This window comes from Solanum stenotomum, chromosome 2, assembly GCF_019186545.1.
Source record: "Solanum stenotomum isolate F172 chromosome 2, ASM1918654v1, whole genome shotgun sequence".
Lineage (NCBI taxonomy): Eukaryota > Viridiplantae > Streptophyta > Magnoliopsida > Solanales > Solanaceae > Solanum > Solanum stenotomum.
In genome coordinates, this window is record NC_064283.1 from 12,263,007 (window position 1) to 12,290,299 (window position 27,293).

The 27,293-nt window shown below is 35.5% G+C and overlaps 1 protein-coding gene across 1 annotated transcript; it reads left to right on the forward strand.

Moving 5' to 3' along the window:
- Window positions 1-9,244: 9,244 nt before the first annotated feature.
- LOC125855007 (PLASTID TRANSCRIPTIONALLY ACTIVE protein 6, chloroplastic) lies at window positions 9,245-15,129 on the forward strand. The gene is made up of 6 exons (XM_049534635.1): window positions 9,245-9,836; window positions 10,593-10,661; window positions 10,796-10,900; window positions 11,446-11,565; window positions 14,442-14,531; window positions 14,620-15,129. The coding sequence occupies exons 1-6, from the start codon at window positions 9,330-9,332 to the stop codon at window positions 14,734-14,736; spliced, it is 1,008 nt and encodes a 335-aa protein (XP_049390592.1). The 5' UTR covers window positions 9,245-9,329; the 3' UTR covers window positions 14,737-15,129.
- Window positions 15,130-27,293: the final 12,164 nt, after the last annotated feature.

Sequence of the window (27,293 nt, forward strand, 5' to 3'; positions counted from 1 at the left end):
CATAAGGGCCACTCCTATTGCCTACTTGAGGCTTAGGGGTAGCCACCTTTCCTTTGTTAGGACTAGGAGCATTGGAGGGTCTTTGGTTGGTAAACCTCTTCTTAAACCTGGTTTACCTTGACCTTCAAACTTACCTTTAGATGATTTCCCTCATCGGCCCTTGGCCTTTTCACCTCTCTATTCTTCTTTCTAAGCCTTGACTTTTCCACTTGTTGAGTGTGTACCATCAACCTATAGATATCCATGTTGTCATGGAGCATTGTCGCTCGTCACTCTTCTTCAATAGCGTCGGACACACCAGTGACAAAGCGTCTCATTTCATATCTTGGATTAGAAACCAAAGAGGGAGCATATTTGGACAACTTTGTGAATTTCAATTATTATTCTTGGACAAACATCCCTCCTTGACGGAGATTGATGAACTCCTCAACTTTTGCTTCTCTCTTTTCACGGGGGAAAAACCTCTCAAGAAAAGCCTTCTTGAATATATCCCAGGTCACGGGACCCGCTCCTATAGACCTATTATCCTTCCCTTGATTGTACCAAGTTTGGGCTACGTCTTTCAATTGATACCCAGCTAACTCGGCCTTTTCAATAGAAGTAATTCCCATGGCATACACTATTTTGTAAACCTCTTCCAGGAATTCTTGTGGGTCCTCGTTTACCTTAGAGCCATAAAACACAGGGGATTCATACTAGTAAAGTCCCTCAACCTTGAGGCCATGGTACTAACATTGGGATTTTCCCAGGGCCCCACATTTCGATTAGCATGGGCCGTCAAAGCTTGTCCTTGAGTGGTGATGGCTTGAGTTTGCACCGTCATGAGTTGAGTTAGGGTATGAAGAGCCGCTCTTATCTTTACATTAGACATAGCTCCTTCATCAAGAGGGACTTGAGGGTCTTGAGGATCATGAGGGGGAACCTTTTCATTGACATTCTCCTCTCGCGCCCTTCTTGCATTAGCTCTTATTGTATTCATTGCCTAAAATCACAAGAAAAGGATTAGGAGAAAGGACTTCATAGAGTTAGGACTCCATAGCACGACTAAAGAGTAATGAAGAAAAATGAGAGTTCCTAAACATCTTATAGCCTCTTATTCATAATTGTGGCGCGTTTCACACTCATGAACAAGACTCTACTAGACGCGGTATATGAGACATCAACCTAAGAATTATCACAACAACTTATGCTCTGATACCAAGTTTGTCATGACCTGAGAGCACCCCCTAGTCGTAACATGGCGTAGTCGACCCCGAAGGAGTCTCATACAAGCCCTAGCATCATCATAACATAAGAAAGTAGAAATAATGCGAAAAAATTATAACATTTACAATCGAAGTTCAAACTTCATCTTCATAGAAGGAAAATAGTAGGAATCTAGACTTTTTATCTCACATACACCATCTAAACATAGGAATACAATAGAGAATCTCAAATAGGGTCAATAGCCCTTAGACATAATAGTCTCTAGAAAGAGGTACATCGAAAATTTACAAAGTCTATTACAATAAGAAAGAACATAAAGTGGCATCAAATGCTTGTCCTCAGATCTTGAGGACCTACCACAAATCTTGGAGAAGTCTATTCCAAGTCTTCTTCAAACTAGGGAGTAGAAGTCACCTAGCCGGAACCTACACTCATAAGATGTAGAAGGGAAAAAGGGGTCAGCACATAATATGTACTAAGTATGGAAATATGTATAAAAACCTTAAATCATGCCAAAAAGGACATTTTTATGAAAGATATGCATTTATGAGGTTTTGAAAACCAATTTGCATCATCAACATAAGATTCAAGCCAATATCAGAATTATATTCACAATATAGTAAAGACATGACCATAGCAACCCCTAAGGTCCACTTTTTCCATGTATGGTTGGCATACCATAATACCAACCTTACTAAGCATCCCTTAGGTACTACCTTGGTCACACATATTACTTTTAGACTTCATCACATTCAATAATCATAAGTAGAGGATTAGTCATGTATAACATTTGAATATAAGGACAAGTCATTCATAGAAACTATCCATTCAATATACATGGATGCATTCATGTCTCAACATAGTAATGAGAACCATCTATATCATCCTACCAAGTTTACTAGTGCAATGTAAAAGTGAAGTCTCATAACCCCACTCCTACCTAGTAACCTTACTAAGAAGCTATAGAGCAGTTCATGCTTCATTCATTAACTCATTATCTATGGAAGAACAACCATAATCGACATAGACCATGAGAGCTACATGGAATCCGATGTCTAAACCCCATACCGAAAATGGGTGTTCTACTTGCCTAAGGTAGAACTAAGTATATAACTATAAGGTGGATCCACTAGCTAAATCCTATGTTAGCACATAGTTATGGGATAGGGAGATTGCTTCTAGGAACCATACCTCTTGCATTAACGGAGAAGTCCCCATCACATGAGTTTACTAAGATGACCCAACCTCTTGCATTAATGGGAGGGTCTTTTCCTCATTGGTCATATCCACTCGGTGCTTAGTATTGTTTCCCAAATTACTATCATTAGTCTCTCAATTGTATCTACATGTGTGAAGGATTTTTCAACCCTTCATTCAATACAATTCAATAAGTAGCTCATAGATTCATTAAGGTGAGAATGCACTTTCAACCTAGAATCATTACTTGTATGTGAGTAGAACTTTCACATTAACATTCATAGTGTCTTCATAAGAACTACACTTTCAATTAACAAAATACATTAACATCATTCTAAGCAATTTATACAACATCAAATGTAAGGGGAAGAAAGAACATTCACCAATACCTCACTTTGCACCATTGTCATAGAACCTTTACCTTTCAAGTAAATCCCAAGTTCATGTACAACATTCCTTAATATGTACATAACCCTAGAAACTTACCCCTTTCAAGGTCATGAATCAAGTATCACAATTACTCCTAAAGATACTATAATAGGCATGAGGAAACAATGTTCAACAGCTAAATAATCATAGATACAATTCTCAGTAATCATCTTGCATCAATACCTTCACTAACATTCATGAAATTGGGGTCATGGATAGGTTCATGGGGATTTTTACAATAGAAATCACCAATTAACAACAATTCATCCATGATATAAGTCAAATAACATAATGAAAACATTTTTAGGATGAACCCATGGATAGAATAGAAACCCTAGTTTTTAGTCAAGACACCAATTTCGAAAATAAGAGTTTTGAAGGGCTTCATAGAGAACTAATCCATGAATCAAGATCCCCATACCTTAATTGAAGCCTTGCCCACGAATTGGAGTGAAAATCTTGGAGCTTGAACCCTAATCTTCAAGTTCTTGGTGTTCTTCAATAGAGGAACTTCTAGAGAGAGAAATATTGAAATGATTTGGGTCTTCTTTTATTTCTTTTTAAGAGTGATTAAAAAGGAGAATTTGACTCTAAAAAGTATTTATATTTGTTAGGAAGAGAGTAGAAAGTGTTGGTTTTTGTTTAGGAAAGATTTCCTTAAAGACCCTTCATTAAACTCCAAATTTTAGCCTTTCCACGCTGAAGCTCGCCAAGGCACTTAGGCGACTCGCCCAATGTACCTTGGTCTCGCCCAATTTAACAGTCAGTCACCTAAGGGGGCAACTCACTTGGGCAATGGGGAGGGATGTTGGGCGAATCTCCAACCCTTTGGGCGATCCTCAACCCTTCTTGCCCTTTGTTACAGTAGCTAAGGTTAGTGAGGAGGCTGTCCACTAGGCGAGGAGAGCCTCTTTGGCGCATCGCCAAGGCTCATGGGCGAAGCTACTGCTCATCGCCGAATGATCTTGAGGTCACTCTTGTTTTCCTTCATTTTTCTTAGGTAGTTGAAGGTCCTAGACTTCACCCTAGACTCCTTCCTTAACCATTTAAGCTCTAAGATAGCCTAGTCGTTGCTTTAAGATTACTCGAACCCACACCATGAGGCTCTAGTTTATCCTACCATTTCCGGGGTGTTACACTAAATCTTAGCAATAATTCTCTACAACTTGATACTAAGCTACAAAATTAAATGAGTATTTATAATTTTTGAAAATTTGTGTTGCGAAGGATCACTCAGCGTAGTTAGTTGGGATCGCCGATGCACTCGGCGATCCACCCTTTGGTCTGCTTCATCGCCTTTCAGCTTTTGCCTTCAACATCTTCGCGTTTTGGATCATTGGGAGATATAGTACTGCTTCGCAGAACTGTTCGGCGACGCGCGGGCTGCTCCCTTTCATCACCAACTTGATCTTTTCCTTCAGGGCTGAGCACACTGGAACTTTGGGCGAGGTTAAGGCCATTCGACGACTCGCCTAATGCATTAGGCGATCTTCACGCCATCTTTTCTTCCTTCTTTCAGCCGTTTTGTTCCTTTTTGCTCGATAGCATCCTTGCTTTGTCTCTCAAGTTAAATACCTGAAACTTAAGGATTTACATAAGATATTGAGACATAGTATGCATTTGAGGACACTAATTCAATCAAAATATAGCCCTAAATGCGTCCAAATTGTGGACTCATCAGAACACAATAGAAAAGAAAAATGACATAATCATAACATATATACACTGATCCAATCCCATGACCTAGTGGACGAAAGTACAAAGATATTATAAGAATACAAGTCCAAAAGTGGACTAAAAAAGCATAGACTTGCCTTGAATACAAAAGATTAGTTAAAACAATATATAGATCGAGATAAGTCGAACTAGGGCGTCATCAGCACATCCTCTATCTTCTAAGATCTCCACGAAAGCTCGAATCACCGTTGTAGGCTGGTGCTAGGATCAACATTAAGAAAACAAATGTAGAGTGTATCATAAGTACCAAAACAATAGGCACCCAGTAAGCAACATAAGCTAATTAATCTTGGAAAAGTAAATACAATATGAAAAACGCAAAAAATAACGGTGACTAGAGGTTAAATAAACATAGGAATAACATAAAGTCTAAATATAAAGCCCACAAATCTAGAAGGAACAAAATAGTAAAGTTAAAAACTATATATCTATAACCTAATTGGACATCCATAAGCCTAGAAGGTACACTTATGCGCAACTGGAAAGTAAATAACCTTAACGAACCCCCATAAGCTCGATGAGTTCACATAAGAGCTAAAGATAATACTAGCTAGGATTAGAAGTATTTCAGAATTGAAACGGCCCACCTCAGACTCCAACAGCGGTGAAGGCAGCCCGAAGAACCCAATGAAACCACAATGTCAGGACTCAAACCTGACAAATAGTAGTGTACTCGAACTCAAAATTATGGCTTGTGGTAATGTGTCAGGGCTTCGCATCAGGGTTGTTAGAATTGCGTCAAGGCCTCGAACCGTGGCTAAATTAAAAGAGTTGGGTTAGGGCCTCAAACAGTGACTATTAGAGATGCGTCAGGGCCTCGAACAATGGCTATTAGACTCCGATTGTCTCCCAATAGGGCCTAAACATAAGGAAAGTTATGGACGAAAGGTTACACGAGTTGAGTTATCGCCTAGATAAAGATTTATACTACCATACCAAGTCTGCTACATCAGTCTAGTAAGAGTTAAGTCGTCTGAAGCGAAGCCAGGGGATTTCTAAGGCCTAACAACTGCAAATAGCAAGTCTAAGACAATCACTACCCTATGCCTAGGCTAAGGCAAAGAACAAGCCACCAATACCAGTGCTGTCACGCCCCAAACTAGTGGGGACGCAACTGGCAGTTAGTACTTTATTCAATCAAGTTAGCCACTCTAACAAAGTGAGAAGAAAACAATGAGGGACAAAAATATCGTCTTAATAAACTTTCGAAACAAGATAATTAGACCGACGAGGTCACAAAATCTTCAATGGCATAAAGAAAGGGCCAACAAAGACAACTTAAGTGGTAAAGAACAAGTAAGCCGACAAGGCTACAACTTAAATCATATATACAATAAGCTGACGAGGCTATAAACCGAAAGTTGAAAGGACTAAACAAATTGTCCACAAGTCTCTACGAATATTACAACTCAACTGGTTTGGGAATGACCCCAATAATAACAATTATATACAAAACTCGAGTATACAAAATCTACAGACAACCTACAGCTCCAGGAAGAATGGAACTTACCAATCCCCAGCTTACACAACACCCCCTATTATAGGGACGATCAAGACCTATGTCTGAACCTGCAATAAGAAATGTAGCGTCCCCAGGCAATGGGACGTCAGTACGAATAAAATGTACTGGTATGTAAGGTGGAAAAATAGAATCTTAAAAGTTTGTGATAAAAAGGGTAATAGAGATACCACCTGAAACTTAAACTCTAATAACCTCCATGGCTGAAATTTCAACTCATACTAAATAATAATGCATGCTCGTGTAATCATATGTCGTAAATACATACATATATATATATAGAGAGAGAGAGAGAAAGAGAGAGAGAGAGATGCAAATGCATGACATACCCAACCAAATGCTAGCAATGGTGGTCTTTTCGGTAGCTAATCGGTATCACATTCGCCAACTTGTGGCCATCTGCGTCTCATACGTATAAATATAGGAAATAGGCCCCATACCTCCCGATTATATCTCGAGAGTAGAATGCATAGCATGTAATGCATGTCATGAATTCATAATGCACATAGGTAACCATAATCACGTTTCCAATCTTATCCCATAGGTACTCTTGTTCTCATAATCCCGTAATCACTTTCGGGTAACATGTAAATATCTTGTAGAACCTCATATGCTTTCAGGTATACTTAACTCGACTTCGAGTGAGTAATTTAGTCGTTTAGGAACTCAAAAATAGAATGACATACTTGACTTGATTTACTATAAATGACTCTAAGTTGGTAATCGTATGAGCTTGTTTAAAAACAAGGTTGTCTGACAAATATATAACCAAAATAATAGAGTATAAGATTTACGCGTTAATATCAATTTCAAATAATATTCTCGTAAAAGCTTCTAATGAGTAAGAATGGGTTAACAACTCCTCTAGGTATAACATACTAATTCCCCAACACTTCAGCCTCGTTCTTTCGACAATAGCTTGCAAATAAACATAAGGGGTAATAAACTCGACGGAAAATAGCTTTAACCGTAAAACATACTCCATGCTTCTATAAGTACACCCATGATACGATAAGATCAAGGAATAAAACCAGCTGACACCCCAATCCCCTTCACAAAGGGTCTTCCTAGCAATATTATAGTAAAACAAGGACTCATTCGATGATTTGTAATTTTTGGAATTCGCACGATATGAAGAAAAAAGGATAATGCCTTAACATACCTTGACATCCGCATTCCAAAGCCTTCACTACTCCGTCCACCAACATTTTTTGGCAAAAACATATGATTTGCTATAATTTGAAACTCTCAAGACACAAAGATTGATAAAAAATTGAGAATCACGAGGCTTATGTCTTGAAGATAGATGTATATATTGGAGAAGCTGATTTTTGCTTTGTCTTAAACTAACTTACTACTGCTTTCCCTGATAATAGAAATAATTGCTAGAGGGGATCCAATTCCATACTTATGTTGCATTTAGTTAGCTATCATAATTGAAAGAAACCATTTTCGTATGTGAAAACGAAAAGGTATATATCTATATGTATATATTTTGAGAAAGGCGGTGGTAGCAACTTAATTAACAATCAATCAATCAAATTAAAAATTACTTAATCAACAGCCACCCACAAAGGACAACAATTTATAAAACAAACCTTCCATATAGTAATCAAACAAATAAATGCTACATAGGATAAGTGATGACCATTTATTAATCATTTTAACATGTAGTGCTATCCTTCCACTTCCACGTGGAGGTGGAGGTGTTTACCCCCTTTTTTTATTATTATTTTTATTTTATTTTTAATCTCACTAAATACACATCTGGATATAACATAGGTTTGTACAAAAATATGTCATTCGTTTTCATATATATATATACCACATTTAATAAAAAAATTATTTTTAATAAAATTTACCTTATGTATTAGAATAATCTCTTGACATAACTAAACAACCTATCTACGTTAAAATATTAATAATTTATAAAATTCTTATAAAATAAATACATAGGAAAATACCTCATAACTAAAGAATATTTTTCATAAATATTTGAGGCACTTTGGATAGAATTTTAAAAAAAAAAATTTATCATTTTTTTTAAACTGATGTTTTCAACCACGAGCGATGTCACAATAAAATTCTTAAATTTTGTTTTCAAGCCTTAGACATGGCATGAGGGACACCCGTATATGTGAGGTATTACAAGTACAATCAAACAAATAGATACAAGTCTACAACAAGGTAAAATACAACAATGTGACCTAAGTAGGCATGCTCAATTTCCCGAAAACTATCCAAAAAATGGCTAAAACATGTGTTCTACCAACTAAACATGATTAAAGGTACATAACCCTCCTAATACTAGCTAAATAACATGTAAATAGCAACTCAAACTCAATCTAAGACCGGTAAGTCGTATCCTACCTCAAAATTGATCACGCGCACTCCAAAATCACTAAACAAGAGCTTTACCCTTCTGAACTGCCTCTGATTGTTGTCACACTATCAAATGAATGATCACGACGTCAATATAGACATTTTGATACCCAAATTGCAATAATTGAAGACGAAATTAAAAATGAGTCAAAATGACATTTTAAGACCCACGCCGAGAGTCAATTGATCTCATTCAACTAAGGAGCCTGTGCCCCGAAAAGGGCACAATCTAAGCCTTAAATCCACCTGAAATAGCTCATGCACTAAAACTTCGAGAAATCACCATTAAAGAGATAACTAAGGAGGTTTTGGACGAGAAATTATCTCCAAAACAAGCCCACAATGCTCCCCCAATAATCCTAACTCAAAACCCCAACAATTTCTAGCAATTAGAAACAAAAATCAGCTCAAACGGAGTTCTAAAGATCAAGAAATCAAGTTTTTATAATTGATTTTATATTACAAAAGTTTCAGCTAATCTTTTCTAACATATTAAGCTTATAGAAAGAAAAAAATAGAACAAAGTAAGTGGCAGGAAAGTCATAAAAAATAATTTATACCAGGTGAATTTATGGGGAATGAATCTATGCGGGACATGATGAGACGAGGACGAACGAATTGAAAATAAAAAAAATTACTACATGAGATGTGGCAGGGCAAGGTTAGGTGGATCGAAACATTTGTAGCTTTGTACGGATTTAACACGCCCCACATCGTCCGCATCTTTGCCATCCCTGCTTTCGAGGGGACTTGAGTATCAAATCTAGGATATTAAAGGGACCATAATATGAGTAACAAAAAGTACAAATCTAATCCACTCCCCCACTTCTCTTTTTTCCTCTTCACTCTCTGAACAACTATGAGCGCCGGTCTCCTCTTGCCGCTTCCGGCGAAGCTTTCAACCTTCTCCACTGCACCTTCTTCACTTTCTACACCGACCCTTTTCACCATTTCGTTCGCTAAGCCAATTTCCAACAACCCCATTTTTGTTAAACAAAGTTTGAGCTCAAAAAGACCGGATTTCAGGGTGTTCGCCGATGACGGAGATGCTGACGGCGGAGGTACAGATGACTATGACATGGACGAAGATGAAGTGGAAGAAGCAGACAACAAGAAGGACTTTGATGTTGACTACGATACCCTCTTAGGTGGTGGTAGTGCTATGTCTTTAGCTGTTGCTAGGGGTGATGATGACATTGCGATGGTGAATAGCAGTAGTTTTGTGTTTACTCAAGGATGGGATTCGGAGAAAATTGTGGATTATAGGATTAAGGAGGAGGAGTTTCATAAAATTTGCCTTTTCGATTGTGATTTCTTCATTCGTAAACCTCCTGATCCTGATAACGATGTTTATGATTTTCGTGAGGTTAAATTCTGAGTCTCTGTCTCTTTTTTTGTCTGCTGGGAGCATTAGTATCTTAGCACTAGAATCTGCACATTTGTATATTGGAAATTGCGTATTTGGTTTCTTTTTATGGATAAAATATCTGCATTTTAGCGCTTTGCCTAGTATTATTTGTAACGGTTATAGTTGCTCTATATCCTTATAAGTTTCTCGGTGTTGGGAATTCATATTGATGTAAACACTTTGTTGATTTCTGTCTTGATAAAATGGTTATCAGGGTTGTCCAAAAGGGATGACCTAGAGGCTGAGTCAGGGGAATAATGTACTGTTGATCACTATTGGAATAATAGCTTCCAAACTTGGTGCCAATCTGCTTCAACCTATGAGCATAATTACATTGGCAAAACCTGTGCTTGTGGACTGGACAGGCAGTTGGGTGGATTACACCTCAGATGTGTTTTTTTAAAAGAAATGGGGTTTTGTCTTTCCATGTTACATGGACTCAAATATGGGTGTGTATTTGGTATGCAAATTGATATATATGTATATATCCTGGTGGGATTGTCAATTTGATAAAGGTTTTGGAGTATTTTGAAGGATTGCACCTAGTACTACCGCACGCATGTGTATGTTCAACATGGGTAGGTCAGCAAATGAAAAGAACATTATACCAAAGTTTGGGGTGTAGGAAATTCAGATAGTGAAATTTGAATGTTCGTTACCGTTTTAACAATGCATGTGCTAGCTAATGAAGTATCATTTGTATTTGTTATGCAGATGTATGTTACACCTCCAGATACTGATATATATGCCATTCCCAGAGTTCTTGCACCAATGCCTCAGAAGGTGTAGTATTTATATGTTTATGATTGTACATGTTGATTGCTGTATGACTTACTTTTGAGTACTTATGATTCAACTTACAATAGATTCAGTGTGTTTAAGTAACTTCTTGATCAACAATATGTTTTTTCATGTAGTATATCAGGTGTGCAATGAGTGATTATGGGTGCTACAATGTGACAGAGCCTCCCATTGATGCACCTAGAGATCCCATGTATAAATCTGAGAGGGAAATTATGAAGGTATTGATGTCTTCTGTTTCAACTGATTAGACATTTGTTCTGTCATATGCTGTTTATGCAGTTTATTTTGCTAAAGATATGAAGCTTGTGAAGTAGTATTAATTGTAATGTAAAATGCAAGCTGGGATATGGGATGAGCTTCCATTGAGACATAAGAAAACAAGAAAGGAAAAAGTTCAAGAAAGGCACTTTTAGTATTCTTGTTTTTGTTTCTTCTTTTTCTTTATTTTTGCTTTTAGGCAAATCTTCCTCCTTAATCCTTTTTCTTGATTTGTTTTTGGAGGGAGGCCCTAAACTTTATTACCCATTTTTGTGATCATTTTGGAATTTTTGTTGCTTAAGCCTTATATACTGATCTCTTGTACTCCATCCATGTATCCTGAAAAAAAGTTCATCAAAATTCTTATGGTTGTATCACACAACTATGATATTCAAGTACTTAATCCAGACAGCTCCTCTTGACTGGTATGAAGACTATGTTAGGAAGGTAAGAATGCTTAATCTTGCATTCTATGGGTTGTATGATCAGTGTGTTTCTGTTGCAGGTATTCTTGACAAAGCACTACAGGAATCGCAGGGCAGGTGATCCAGAATTTGCTCTTGATTTCGAAGAAATATACGTTATTGATTCCAAAACCAAATCAATCACAAGAGCCAAAGTAGTGGTAAGGAATCAACAAATTTGATCAAACACCTTTTCTTCTAGATTAGCTAATTTTTTATTGATCAAATAACTTGCCTGATGAAGTGATTATCTTTTATTTCACGGACATGGCTTTTTCATTTTCATAGGGCTGAATTTGCTGCCTGTGTAATTGGAGTGCCAATGCTGTCAAATTAGAAAATTGGATTGTTAATTCTTTGAAGAGATGTTTAACAATTTACACCGCTCAACAATCAATTCTGACTTAATTTTACAGTGCAAAGGAATATAGAAATTTGGGGAAATGGGTGTTTTGTTCAAGGGGAAGGGTGCAGGATTCAGGAGGAGTTAGCATGGAAGAGGGTAAGGGGCAAAGGGGGGAAACTGAAGGATTTAAGTTTAAATTTTTTTCTTTGTTCTATGGATGAGAGGAAGTGGTTGGCTGCCTTGCACTGATAAGGGGTAATTGTTTTGTTTGCAATAGAGCCGGAGTAAATTGACATATAACAGACCCAAAAGAGCCATTTCCACTTTGCTGATAATGCCAAAGGATTTCATTTTTATACTCAAAAGGGAAGGAGTGTACAACAACAACAACAATATATCCGGTGTACTCCTACAAGTGGGGTCTGGGGAGGGTGGAGTGTACACAGACCTTACCTTTACCTTGAGGGTAGAGAGACTATTTCTGATAGACCATTGGCTCAAGGAAATAATTTCAAAGATAATCAAAAAAAGAAATAACATGAGTGAAGAAGTCATGGGAAAATACTATAAAAAGCATGTCAAAGCATTTTGAAAAAAGAACTGCAACTGCAACAAAATAATATGATATTCGAAATGCAAGAAACAACAGATAATAAGTGACATTGAGGGACAAGAAACTCCTTGAGTAATACTACGACTACTAGTATGAAAAGGTAAGGAGTGTGTGTGTGTTAATTAACTGTTTAGACTATGATTTAGGAACTAAAATTATAATTAACCTAAAAGCCTATGCTGCTCTGCCTCTTCAAAAATGCCAAAACGGTGCATGTCGGATCCTCTAAAATAGTGCATTTTGGAGGATTCTACACAGGTGCATGAACAATTTTGGACAATTTGAGCAACAAACAAAGAGCCATATGAAAAGTCGATACTAAATGAATATTGTGCCAAAGATATGTGGCCTTGAGCACGCGCAAGAGAAAATTTGGTTGAGTTGGTCTGTTAGATGCCCAAGTATAGTCTTCAGAGTGCGATAGAGCAAGCTCCTAGTTCTTGACTTCTCCTCCATTGAAAGTGCTTCTGATAGGTGTCATGAATTCATCTGGAGCTGCTTTCGTTGTATCAAGAAACACAAGGACAGACTCTTATACAAATTAGAGAATGTTGATGCTTTTTTTTGGTACTCTTCTTTAGATTTGCCTCAAGATTTGAATAGAATAGTTAGGTGGGAAAGAACACCTTGTTTAACAGCTGTTACCTTTATTCGTAATATTTCTAATTGGACTCCACATTTCCTACTTTTGCTTGCTTGGTGGATGGACATAAAACTGTTATCCTTTCTCTAACTGCTTATTCTGACTTGCATTAAAGATTTTTCTTTGTCCCATACTTGTGCTTTTCTTAAATGTTTCAATTGGCAGAGTGTTGCACAATCAGTGATCACTGCTACACAATGAGACATAAAATTAGGTTGAAAAGACAAGAATCTGAACCCCCTACACATCCATATTTCCTAGCAATTCTTTATCTAGCTACAAAGACTCAATTTCTAGCAGTCTCTCTGTTTCTTTTCTTGGCATTTTATAGCAGGACTTCCCTTGCAAAGCCCTTAACAAGTAAAGTCACTAAATATGCTCGGAGCATCTTATATACTATTAAACATGAAAGTTGGATTGTTCAGTCGAACAAGGTAACGAGTCTAAGGGAAGTAACATGTATATTTGAAATATAGTTTTCCTGAGAAAGGTAAGGTTGGATGGAAGAATATTTGAAATATAGCATACCTTCTCAGCAGTCCCAAATATTATTCAACTTCTTTCAAATGTGTAACAAGTATAGAAATACGTCTTTTTTCTTATTTATTTGTTGTTTTTTCATTTTATCCCTTTTGCACTGTGTATGTAGGATTAGTCTCTGTAGAAAATGTATAGGTTTGAAATGATTAAATACATGAATTCACACATTTACCAGTTTCAAAAAATAAAATAAAATACATGAATTCAATGATAAAAAGTTAAGAAGATAATGTAGTTCTGATCGAAAAACAGAAGAAAGAGTATCAGAAATGTTCGAAATTTGTTCAACGCAGATACATGTAACTTGCCCTTTCTTTAAGGTCTGAAACTTATTTGAAATTGATAACTTTGATATATATATTTCTACTACTCCCTAAAAGTCCAGTTATGATAGGCTTGCATTTTGACGTACTTTTCTTTATGGGTCTGATGTGCAATTTCTTGTTGGTAATTACTAGTAACCAATGATAGAGCTTTTATCACAACTTTTAAATATATTGTCCCAGATGTAACTGCACAGTGACAATAGCTCTTCACAGTCCCTCTTTTCTATAATAGTGCTTATCATAGCTTATTACAGCTGCTGTAAGCATTATTATAATGCTACTGTAAGCATTATTATAAAAAGGAAAGAAACTGTAGTGGACAAGAAAATGATCATTCTTTCCCGCCTCACCTTTCTCCAAGAAAAAAAAGAAAGAATTTTGAAAAGAAAGAAAAAACTAAACACTTTAGTTTTCATGATGTACACACTTATGTAAAAATTCATTGCATCATTATCCTATTTATTGTTGTTATGGTCTGGAGAATGAAGAAATGCTTTGTAGCCTTTGGTTTCTCACTTTATTTATTGTTTTGTTAGTATTAAAAAGTGATTTTGTTTTCCAAAAAATAGGTGACAGTTCCTGGAGGAAAAAGCAGGGATAGGAAGAATGATTTACTTGTCATCCGTGATAACGGGAACTCATTCAAAATTATACCATCAGTGAGCATCCTTACTCAAATTCTTTCTTATCTCTGTATTATTGTCGCTGTCTATCCATCTCTGATGAGCGGGCATCATATTAATGTAGGAGGAAAGAGATGATTTTACTACTGTGATAGAGAAAGAAGAGTGGAAGAAGACAAGACAAGACATGGAAAGACATCTTAGTAAGCTAAGGGACTTCAGTGTTTCAAATTGGTTTTAGTTGGCCAATTAATACCATTGTCGAATATTTCTGTGGTAGTTACCTCAGAATTGCTGGAAGAGGTGGACGGATTGAATACCCTAATAGCTGAAGGAAACTATCAGGTTAATCCGAAATTGTTCATGGTGCTGAATGCTGATAGAGCCAACTGCTTCCAAATTTCAGAATCTTAATCTTACATCATCAGTGCCGCATGACTTGTGAAAATGATCACTGGATGAAGGTTTAGGATGAGCTTAGGTAGAAGGTAATGTAGCAGTAAAATTCATAGTATTTCTAGTACAAGAAAATGTGCAAACTTGAACCAGTATTATGGTAAAGCAATCGAAACAATTTTTCTCTCCTAATTATGAAAGCTGGAGGCATTTGGATTACAGTGCAGTGTAATTTGCTTCAAATTTTGTTAACTGTTTTACAGTCAATATTTGCTTCTCTGTAACTATACCAACATCTGTTTTGGTTCTTCAGTATCATAAGTCATATCATTTCTACTTTTTCGAAGTAAACCAGTTTTCGAGTATGTCATGATCATGATCAGTATAGAGTTGTTTTATGATTAGATCGCATCAAGAAAAAAGTCAAATTATAAGAAATAGGTAAAGCATCAATTGGAGAAATCTATCACAACAATCAAGTAAAACATGTATGGTAATGCCAACTAGTAATTGAGAATTGTGAAGTGAGGTTGAAGTACACTTTTTTTTCTCTCATATAACCAATATCACTAAACTACCAAATTGTTGATTCCAACAGACAACTCTCAAAAAAAGACTTGTATATTCTGAATATATGTGATAAATAAAGATAAAATATGGTGTTGCTGACATGCTTGAGACTTCCTTGGGAATTTAGTTTTTCTTTGCAGTAGATGATACTTTGCCAAAATGGTTTTAGGAGAACGCATGCAATTTGACAAACTACAAAACTCTCCGAGAAGAGAGTTTTTGGTCAAAAACATTTTTAACCTATACCCCAAGCTTAAACTATAACTTTAAAATATATTTTTTGCCAAAGAACATCCTCTAAATATTCGAAAGTTAAGAATTTTCATCCTTCTGTTAGTTATTGTAAAAAAACTGAGGGATACTACAAAAACACGTACAGTTCACATGCCTATCAACAAAAAATTTCCTGCATAATTTCATTACATGTTATAAAAAGTTTTAGAAAAAGAGAATATTAGAAATTTTGGACATCATTGCTGGTTAAAACAAAAAAATGTTAGGATCTTTTAATTATCTTTCCCTTTTTCAAAGTCAAATTGTAGTTAGATCAATAATTTTTTGAGGCAATCTGATATTGAATTGATCAAAATTCTGATTATGTCTCACATAGTCGCATTCGAGTTTCATTCTCCATTATTGTAAGTCTCCAACAAACACCGCTTCTAGTAGATTTAATTAAGAAGAAACATATTTCAATTGATAATTTTTTACTAATAAGTCACATGAAAAATAAATTAAAAAACTATCAAATTAAAAGATTTCGCATAACACTAAACTCAGCTGCCGAAAAAGTTCACGATAATATTTTTGGCGTATCTCAAAATAATAAATACGAAGGATGACTTGATTTTTATGGAATGTGTTAGTTTTCTGGCGTATCTTAAATACTTGTAAGATGTTTTCTGATTATATATATATATATATATATATATATATTAAGGATACAATTTAAGTTTAAATATAGACGCATCGAGGAACATGAATAGCTTTCCTCCAATTGATGCTTTTTCCTTGAAACTAATAACACAAAATTTACATTAATACATAAACAGTTAAACTATGTATTAATTTCTTTCAAAAATACAATTAACTGGAAAGTCAAATTTACGACAACTAAAATGGCATTATCAATTTTTTAAAAAATCCATCATTTCATAACCATACTTTTATCTATAAACAAATAAAACGCTTAAAACTAGAAATATTTACAAATTATCAATTCCTAATGCAAGATATTTTTATTTTTAATGTTATTTTAAATTTTAAACTATGGCCATAACGAGGTGGAATATTTTTAGTTAACCAACGTGGAAATAATGTATCATTTTGAATGACAAAAATTTAACTTTTCAACTAGTTATAATTTTTATAAAATATATTCCGGAGATGTTCCTCCATCCTAAAATTGACCTGGTACAATGTCCATTTGCGTTGTGGGTCGAAAGACAACATAATTCAGTTCATGAGATCACAACAATATTAGTTATTTAGCAAAATAATAGTACTGAAAATTAGATAAATATTACGGCTGTAATATTTTAAGTATTCAGAAATAATACTTGAGACATAGTCTTAAGAAACTATTTTAGGAGTGTAAAATGTTTCTCCAGAGTTAAATTGAAAAGTAATAAGTTGGGCTTCGCTTCCTCAAATTATTGCTTCCGGCTTGTTTCAACTTATTTTGGCTTAAACGACAAATGATTTTAAGCACTTTTTAACTTTGGCTTCAATTATTGCGTTTGCCTTGTTTCAACTTTGCCAGACACTGAGATAAGTCAACAATAACTTTAAATAAGCTGGTTAAACCAAATTCAAACACTCTCCAAGTCAAGAAGTGAATGTCAAACTACATTCCTAATATTTCAAGAGACATTTGTCATCTTCAGAGACATGTAAAAAACATCGTAAGGGTGACTAAAGACCGAATGAAATAGCTAACAAATCTGCATNGACATTTTACTGATGTAAAATAATTTTGTGATTTATCAATTCAAAAAATTAGTTTTGTGATACGTTAAAGTTGAAATTAACCCTTCTTCTATTTGTAATTTTTTTTCCTTCAAGAAAATCATTATTAAATTTATTATGAATAAATCCCATTAAACATAGTTTGCTATTACAGTGATAAGGGACATATGATATATTTCAACATAGTTAAAAAAAAAGGCTTTAGAACTGGAGAAAAAATTAGATAGAATGATATTTTTGGCTTTAGAGTTATTAATTATGATTTTGAATTTTGAGATATATAACACAATATATTTAATTTTGATTCAATTAACATACTTGTCTTTTGTTCTTTAATGTAAATAAATATACTATATTGAAATTAACTTTAGAAGTATATCACCCTAAAATATGGAGTAAACCATTCTGAAATTTGATGTATTCATAAGTAAGAAAATCAAAAGTGCATGTATTATGTAACTGAAGATTAAATAGGTGTTTGGCCATAGATAGTATTTTTTTCACTTCATTTGGAATTTATGAGGTTGAAATTGAAAATAGAGTTGTGTTTGATTTTTTTTTCTATAGAGAATATTGAAATAATATTCATGTTAAAATGTATTTTTCCTAGAAAACATGAAATATGAATTTTATATATATATATCCCACAATTTTTAAAAACTACTAATATCATTCAACTTGGCTAATTTACCTGAAATAAATAATCAAATTTGCTCTAAAAAGTACTATGACATATTGAATAGTCACGTAATGTCATAGTTGGATCTCATATATGAGATACCAGTAAAATCACCCGCGCTTCGCACGGAAATTTAATATCACAGAATGTATAAAATAATACTTAAAACCTACGAGTCATTAAAACTAAAATACTATATTATCTTACATACAAGATTACATAGTAACAAACATTAATAATGTAAGGAAGATAATAATTATAATATTTTATCATTTATCCTTCAATCAACCATCTTTAATTTGATTTTGTAACTTATCTTTTTGCCCAGGAAGTGTTATTACTTGATATTTTTAGGGATTCAAATGAACATCAACCATACCGGAGATATTAAATTTTCTAATAAATAAATAATCGCAGGTGAAGGGATAAATAAATTTTAAAAGGATGAAAAAAATGAACAAATATTCTAATTCTAACGTGTAGAAGTTCAGCTCTGCCTTTTTCTTTACATATATCATTTAAAGTTCCTCATTTAAATGTTATATAAGTAATTATTAACATGAAAAATTAAAGAGAGAATGTATCATGTTGGACAACAATTCAACTTATTATATATACTTGAAAGGGAAAAAGATTACACAAATTATTCAGTTTGTTTGGGTGTTTTTAGAAATCAACATACCAGAGTGATGAAGTTCAATTTGAAACTACATTTCTATTTCAATCGCAATGTCGAGAAACATATTTATTACTTTAAGAAAGTATTTACTACTTGCAGTAAACTTGAGAATCTGTCCATACTTCAAATTGAATATGAACAATTAATTTATTGTGTAGTTATTAATGTCTTTGAGATTAAAAGAGGCTCCAGTCTAGTTATATTCCTCTATAGGTCATCCGACACATCCTTGAACCCATGTCAAAAGTTAATTAATTCTTGTCTTCTTTTCCTGGTTCACTTGGCACATCAAGGTGTGATAAAGTTTTTAAGGTCTTTTTGTCCTTACAATGGCATACCAAATTTGAATTTTGTCTTCAAGAGATGATAATATAGATCTTCAAGGATTTTTTTTTTACTGTACCTATAACAATTTCAGTAGAGAAAACGTGCGTGAATACTCAATTAACGTGTGTTATTTTATCTGTACTAACAAATACTTATAACAATAACTTTGCAGAAATATAAACAACAAAGTTTAAAACATGTACTAAAATATAGCAACTAATAACATAAACATAAATTAATGTCTGTAAAAGAAACATACCAGGATCTGTAACACTAGGATGAAACATAAAGGAAAAAATTATACACGAATATTTAACTGTGCAGAAGAAGAAGAAGTTTAGAATTTTCGTTGTTTTAAAATGAGTCTATTTATAGCTAGACAACAAAGAGTAGTGTGAACAAATGTTTATTGTGTCTTATCGGAAAGGTCACAACTCTTTGGAAAAGTTACAACCCTTCGGAAAGGTTATAAACTTTCATAAAAGGCACAACTTTTCATAAAAGTCGCAGCTTTTCAAATAAGTCACAACTTTTCATATAAGTCGCAACTTTTCATAAAAGTCACAATTTTTCATTAAAGTCGCAACTTTTCATAAAAGTCACAACTTTTCATGAAAGGGAAGACTAGTTTTGGAAATAAATAAATTAAAAAAGGAATCTTGATTTGTGGTGACGCTATGTAGATGGACATAGGGTTCTCTTTTATATATATACTGGGTAATTTACCCGCGCTTCGCGCGAGCATAAATTGTAACACCTCGCTTTTTGAAAGTACTAGAATTAGAAAGAGTTGTTTTTGGAAAGAATGAAAAATCTGGAAATTTGTCAAAGTTATGTTAAGTTTGGGTTTTTGGTCAACTTCAAACAACCATAACTCCTATCTCAAGATGACTTAGGTGTGCTTCCAGATACTATAGGAAAGATCTTGAAATTATCTTTCCAACGCCGCCGAGCTTGCGCAATTTCGAGTTTGTATGAGTGAGATATTCCCATTTGAGTTAGGTTGTCCAAATAAGGAAAGTCTAATCAGGATTTTAGAAAGGCATTATGGTCTTTTCCATGCCCCATGACTTAATTTCGTTTTTGGGTAATTAATTAGGGTCTAAACTAAACTTGGTCAGTTTACGCTTTTCCAAAAAGAGTTAGAGTTTTGAGAGAAGAGAAAAGAAGAGGAGAAAAGAGGAGAAGAAGCAAGACTCGTCAAGATCGTTCAAGTTTGATTGTGTATTTCGTCAAGGGGTGATCCCTACGAGGTATATGAGCTCACATAGTGTTGGGTTCATTCACCCACGTGCCATACATGTTTATTTCAGTATGATTTTCGTCTTAAAAGATTGAGACTTTGATGTTCTTGAGTTGTATTCTTGAATTGCTTTCGTTCTTGAATTTGGGATGAGATTGAGGAGTTCTATCACGACCTAGGGGTACCCCCTAGACGTAACATGGTGTAGTTGACCCCGAAGGAGTCACATACAAGCCCTTAGCATAACCTGAACATAAGATAATAGAAAATACGGGAAAATTTAAAACTTTTACAATCGACATAAATGCAAACGGAAGACTTTCTACACTTTGTCTCAAACCATCTAATACAACTTTTTAGAATTAACTCTTGGGACATAACCCATATAATAGTCTTAACATGAAAATAAAAGACATAAAGGTAAGGTGGGTTTTGTCCTCGAAGGTATGAGGACTCACCAAAATCTTCAACTCTTCTAGATCCTTGGGAACCTAGCCTTCAAAGTAACTCAATCTCATCAACCCTACATTTGATTAGAATGTAGGCAATATGCGTTAGTACAAAATGTACCAAGTATGAAAGCTAGCACAACATCATAAGAGCATCTCGAATGATTAGTCAACATAAGACATAAGCATAAGAGATAATAACATAATCATCATAGTCAATAGCAAAATCTCCAATATAAGCATTATATAAGCATAAGTCAACATACGACATAGTTAATGAGCATAGGAGATAAGTCATAATAATATAAGCACAATTGACTCTTGGTCATAAATACCATAATAGAACCATTCTCAAGTAACCTAAAAAGCATACATGTGCAAAGCAAGAATAGCATCCCATAATACCACCCAAGCCAAATATCCCTTTTTGGACTTCCTAATCATGGTCTATAGGCATAGTTAAGTCTTAAACCTTTCTACCATAAGGGTACCATACTCCTAAGTTACCTCAAGGCACACTTGTGCAATGTATAAAAGACATTCCATACTACCCTTCATCCTAAGCATCACCTTGAAGTCATCCTAGTCATATTCACCCTCCTTTGGTATCACTATTGGCTTACTTCATGTAGACAAAGGAATTATCATTTCTAGTCAATCCTATCTTGGAAGGCATTTATAGCAACAATCCATCAAGTATCACTCATGTAAGACAATACTCATACGGTAACCTTTAGTCATACTTGTGTAAGGCATGAGTAACATCCCATACTACTACTCATTCTAAGTACTGCTTTAGGTCATCATACTCATGTTCCTTAATTAGAGACTAGCCCTATTTTAAAGCATGGGGACCCTAGGAGACACTTTACTAAGTCTATCTTAGTTCCTTCTTGTTTTGAACCCTAAGAGATACTATCTTAGGTATATCTTAGTTCACCATGTTGGAACTCTAGGAAATGCTACTCAAAGCAAAATCTAAGTTCATTAGACTTGAACTCTTGGAGAAGCTAGTCAAAGCATAATCTTAGTTTATTAAAAAGTTGGACCGTATGAGATACTTCTTTTAGCATGTCTAGGTTCATTATTATTATGGACTCTAGGAGGCACTACTCAAGCATATCTAGGTCCATTTATACTCTTGAATATTATGAGGTACTTCACTAACTTGCCTTAGTCCCTCATTACTTAGAACCTTAGAATATACTATATTAAGTACATCTTTGTTCATTAAGGTCGAACCCTAGGATATACTACGCTAGGTATATCTTAGTTCATCATATTTGAACTCTAGGAGATACTACTTAAAGCATACTCTTAGTTCATTTAGTTTGATCCCTAACAGATTCTCCTTCAAGCATAATCTTAGACCATTACTTACATTGGACTCTAGGAGATGCTACTTTATGCATAATCTTAGCCCATGAGGTTTGAACTCTAGGAGATGCTACATTGAGCACAATCTTCGTTAATTACCAATCTTGTTTAATTGGGATATAGCCTTAACCGACATGAGAACATATGAGTTATCGCATAATCTCTAATGGTGTTACCCACACCATTAAGGGTTGGTCCACTTGCCAAGGTAGGACCGGTTTGTTAGCTTAGTCAGATCCACTACCTAACTTCCTACGGGCCATGTATTTGTGGGATACAGAGATTTCTACTAGAAACCCAAACTCCACTAGGTGAGACTTACATCTCATGAGACACAGTTGGGGAAATCAATACTCTTCTAGGTTAGAGATCCCATGTGGGAAGGCCAAACTAAACTAGGTGGGAACCTCCATGAAAGCCCAAACTCAACTAGGTGGGAACCTACATCTCATTTCAATATCCACTTGGTGCTTGACAGAAATCCCACTAGATAAACATTAAATCTCTACTTTGACTCAAGTTTATGGAAATGTGTTCTTGACAATCAATCCATGCTAATACCCTTTTTAGACCATGTGGGAGCAACTATCACCATCCATGACCTAGGTATAAAAGGCTTGCTAGCCTTTGGTTCAATTAGATAGGAGAGGTCCTTCAATCCTAGAGCCATTACTATGTCAGAAGTCTTTCATGTTAAGTTCATATTCATACTTAGCATTATGTCTAGAATTCTTCATTATACAAGGATATTTTCATGACCTAAGTGATTCTATCACTTCCTACCATCTATGACTCATAAGGTGATCTAGGTAGGTAAAGGTCTCTTAACATAATTCTATTCATTAGCGTTGGATTCATATGTAGATTTTACTCTCAAAGCCTTAGGATCTAAATTTGATCATATTAGCTTCTTTATTAAGCCCTAATGTTCATTATTCATCACTATGACTCCTCATTATCAATGACTCTACATCATGGATGCATATTATGAACCTATATTACAAGACATTCAATCGTATTCTTTAATACTAGGTGGTTCTAGTCATAATTTGCCTTAAGGTTCAATTTCATCTTTACAAGTCAAGCTCAATCATGTAGTATAGAGTCTATTTCAACTCATTTCTAGGTATTCCTAATCTTGATCAATTACTACACTGAACATTGATTTAGGAAGATCACTCATGAAACTTCAAATTCACCTTTAATGGCATCAACCCAGAATTATCACATTTATAAATTTAGATTAGGGTTTACCATAGAAATCACATGAAATCATCATAATATCATTAAAATAATCTAATTCAATCATAATTGGATGTTATCTACTAGATTGGAATCACATCCAAACCCTACCCACAATGCAAGCACAACCCTAACTAGAATTGGGTTTTTGATTTCACAAGTGGGGAAACTATGGGGGCTCCATGGGTGGAAGAACCCATGGATTATTAAGCTTCACATAAATTCAATCAAATCCCTAAACAAAGCTTGAATCATGGGGAAAATCACCCTAAGTTCCCTTCTCCTTCTCCTTCTCCTTCTTCTTCTCCTCCTTCTCCTTCTCCTTCTCCTTCTCCTTCTTCTCCTCCTTCTTCTCCTCCTTATTCTCCTCCTCCTCCTCCTCCTCCTCCTCCTCCTCCTTCTCCTTCTCCTTCTCCTTCTTCTTCTCCTCCTTCTTCTTCTTCTCCTCCTTCTTCTTCTTCTTCTTCTTCTTCTAGAGAGATGATTTTTGGAGAGAGTTTTGGGGGTCATTAGATGAATGATTTCTAATGATTATTTTAAGGTTTATTCAAGCTTATATAAGTGGTTAAATAACCTATTAACCGACCTACATTAACCCCTAATTAACAACTAACTTAACCCCTAACACTCAACTAAAAACTAAGAGTTGAAAACTGCTCATGATTCACGCCCACCCATCCACGGACCGTGGATGGGACTACTGTCCGTGGTTGGGGTATGAGGCCTAAATGTTTCAGGTAACTCAAGCCTTGACCTACACCCATGACCTACGGGGCGTGGATTGATCTACTGGCCATAGATGGCCATCCATAGGTCACCAATATTCTATTTTGGGGTCCTCCTCAAGGACCCCTTTGGTGGTCGTACCCGGACGTTTAACCCCTAAAACCCCTATTCTAAGTACGGGAACCATTTCTTTTGATTTTAATCTTCATATGACACTCCAAAACTCTTACCAAAGGCTCTAGAACCCACTAAATTTCGGGGTGTTTCAAGTTCTTAAGAGTTTAAGGTCGATTTTAGAGTTGTTTTGAGTTAGGTTCTTGGGTACATTTGCTGGGTATCTGAATCTAAAGAGAATATGAGAAAAGAACCGAGTTTAAGTAAATTGGGGTTAGAAAAATGCAGAAGGAAAAAGTCGGCAGAATCTGGGTACCAGGTCCACGACGCGGACGTGTTCCTCAGGATTGGAAAAATCTTCCTCGCGCCGCGGAGCGGTCACGGACCGTTCTGCCTCAACATTTATTTCGCGACCAAATATTTAAATGCGTCTCCGCACTCCGGACTTGCTTCTAAACAGTGATTTCTCGATCTTTTCTCATGTTTAACGATCTAATAACACTCCTAAACATCATGAGATCTTTCTTATCACAAATCACAATCCTTGAATCCATAATTCAATTTAAGGATCAGCTAAGAGTCAAGTCAAGAGAAGTTAAAAGTCAAGTTAAGAGAAGTTAAGAGTCAAGTCAAGAGAAGTTCATAGAGTCTTCCAAGAGTCTTTTACATATGTTTTAACTTTGTTTTAAGACTTGAGTTTTGGGTTGAGTAAAGAGTAAAGTTTGTAGTTCATTTCTTCAAAAGAGTATATCGGGACAATGTATTCCCAAAGAGTAAAATGTTTTCATGTTTAAAGAAGAAAGGAAACCTTGATTTCCAAAAGAGCCTTTGAGCTAGTTTTTCAGTAAAGAGCCTTTGAGCTAGTTTTTCAGTATAGAGCCTTTGAGCTAGTTTTTTAGTTAATTAGTTAATGCTTTCATAATTAAGCAAGAGAGGAAACTTTGATTTCGAAGAAGAGCCTTTGAGCTAAGTTTTTGAGCAATTATCTCAAATCACAGAAAGAAGTATGTTTTTTTTGAAAACATAAGAACTAGTATCATATTTTGGGAATAGTATTGAGCAGCGATATGAGGGAGAGTTCAGACAATTCACAGCCCCCATAAACCATATAACCACCATGGTTAGAAAAGGGTCATACTTTTTAGATGATTCCTTAGTGCTTCTTAGTATAGACTAGACAATCCACTTAGTAGTTCAGGTTCTATACCCCCGACAAGGTATATGACGCCCCTGGCAGCGTGAGGAAAAATGTTGTATTATCACTATAGCTCTTAAGTGATGGTTGTCAGTTAGAGAACTCCCACAATAGTATTTTGTATTTTTATATACATCAGAAATATTTGTATTTTCATATACAAACAGTGTTCATATTATATCTTTGCATACATATAGAGTTATTATTGTATTTCTAAATACACAGAGTTGAAAACCATGTGTTAAAGTTTTTCTTTATACTGTATTTATTTACACTACTTTGTATTGAAGTTAGTTCAGTTGAGTTAAGCCAAGTAAGTTCTTCAGTTCCTTTCAAGCTTATGTCTTGTTTTAGAATTCCCTTCGCATACTCGTACAGTCAATGTACTAATGCCATTTAGCCTAAATCTTCTTATGATGCAGACACAGGTAACCAGGATTAACATCTAACACATCGTTGATTCTAGTGAGCTCCAGAGTTTGTTGGTGAGACTCTTTGCTTTCGAAGGATCCCTTTTATTGCTTTCAGTATTTTAGTTCATTAGGATGTCGTGGGTCTTGTCCCGACATCCATCTCAGTTTTAGAGGCTTCATAGATAGACAGTCAATTAGTTCACTTGTCTTTACCTTGCTATTGACTTATGTTCAGATTTGAGTTGCCACTTTGTCTAAGTTAAATGTTTATTTGTAAAACATTATGAGTTTAGTTTGGGACAGTTGAGTCATCTTTCATTTGAATTCTTTCCTTAATGCTTAAAGTCTCCCGCTGAGTAAGTAAGCTACGCCAAGGGTTCTCTTGGGGCCAACAATGGTTCTCTAGTGCCAATCCCGGCCCAGGGTGTAGGCTCGGGGCATGACAAACTTGGTATCAGAGCACAGAGTTCAAGAGTCCTAGGGAGTCTATGAAGCCGTGTATGTAGAGTCCTAGTTATCAGTGTGAAGTGCAACACATCTATAATTAGGAGGCTGCAACATTTAGGAACTATCTCACTTCTTTCACATTTATTTCGTGCAATAGAGTTAATCTCTATAAAGTTTCTTCCAATTTGTGCTTGCATGTGTCTTTCAGATGATGCCTCCATGAAGAGCTGTTAGAGGTCGTCCAGCTAGAAGGAATGTTGAACTACAGGAACAAGGGGTACCTAATACACCAGAAGTGCAACCCCAAGGAGAGGTCACAAATGCAGAGTTCCGTGAGGCCATTCGGATGTTGAGCTAAGTTGTGACCAACCAAGCTGGGCAACAGAGAGAGAATCACCAGGAAGTGGCTGATACTTCTAGAGTTCATCAGTTTTTATGGATGAATCCTCCAAGCTTCACAGGTTTAAGTGTCAGCTTTAGGCCTTAGGGGGAGATGACGAGATGAGAAATCAAGTCAAGTGTTTAAGAATAAGATAGTAATGAGTCCCAAAAAGTATGGGAGATATCTTTTCAGAATTCTTTTAGTAGTGAAGTGATGTTAAAATGTGAAGGCTAATGATCCATGTGCAACAAGTTGAGGAGGAAAAACTGAGGGATAGAGAAGAGTTTAATAATAAGAGGGCTAAGACATCAGGGAATGAGTACGGGCAGCAGAAGAGTAATGCCAACCGGTCTTCCTATCAACAGAAACAAAATGGACCTGCTCTATCAATTTCTAGTGCACTTACACAAGGGAACAAATGTGAGTGCAGTAGTCAGAATTCCTAGAATTTCAGAGCTAGACCTGCACATTCTTAAGGCAGTGTTGCACAAGGAGGTAATGAGATTCCTGCATGCGCTAAATGTGGTAGGAACCACTCCGGGGTGTGTCGTGATGACTCCACTGGTTGCTTCAAGTGTGGTCAAGACAATC

Coding starts and splice junctions, on each gene's coding strand:
- LOC125855007 (XM_049534635.1), top strand. CDS start 9,330: ATGAGCGCCGGTCTCCTCTTGCCGCTTCCGGCGAAGCTTTCAACCTTC. Junction 10,901..11,445: donor CTGAGAGGGAAATTATGAAG/GTATTGATGTCT, acceptor TTTCTGTTGCAG/GTATTCTTGACAAAGCACTA. Junction 14,532..14,619: donor CATTCAAAATTATACCATCA/GTGAGCATCCTT, acceptor ATATTAATGTAG/GAGGAAAGAGATGATTTTAC.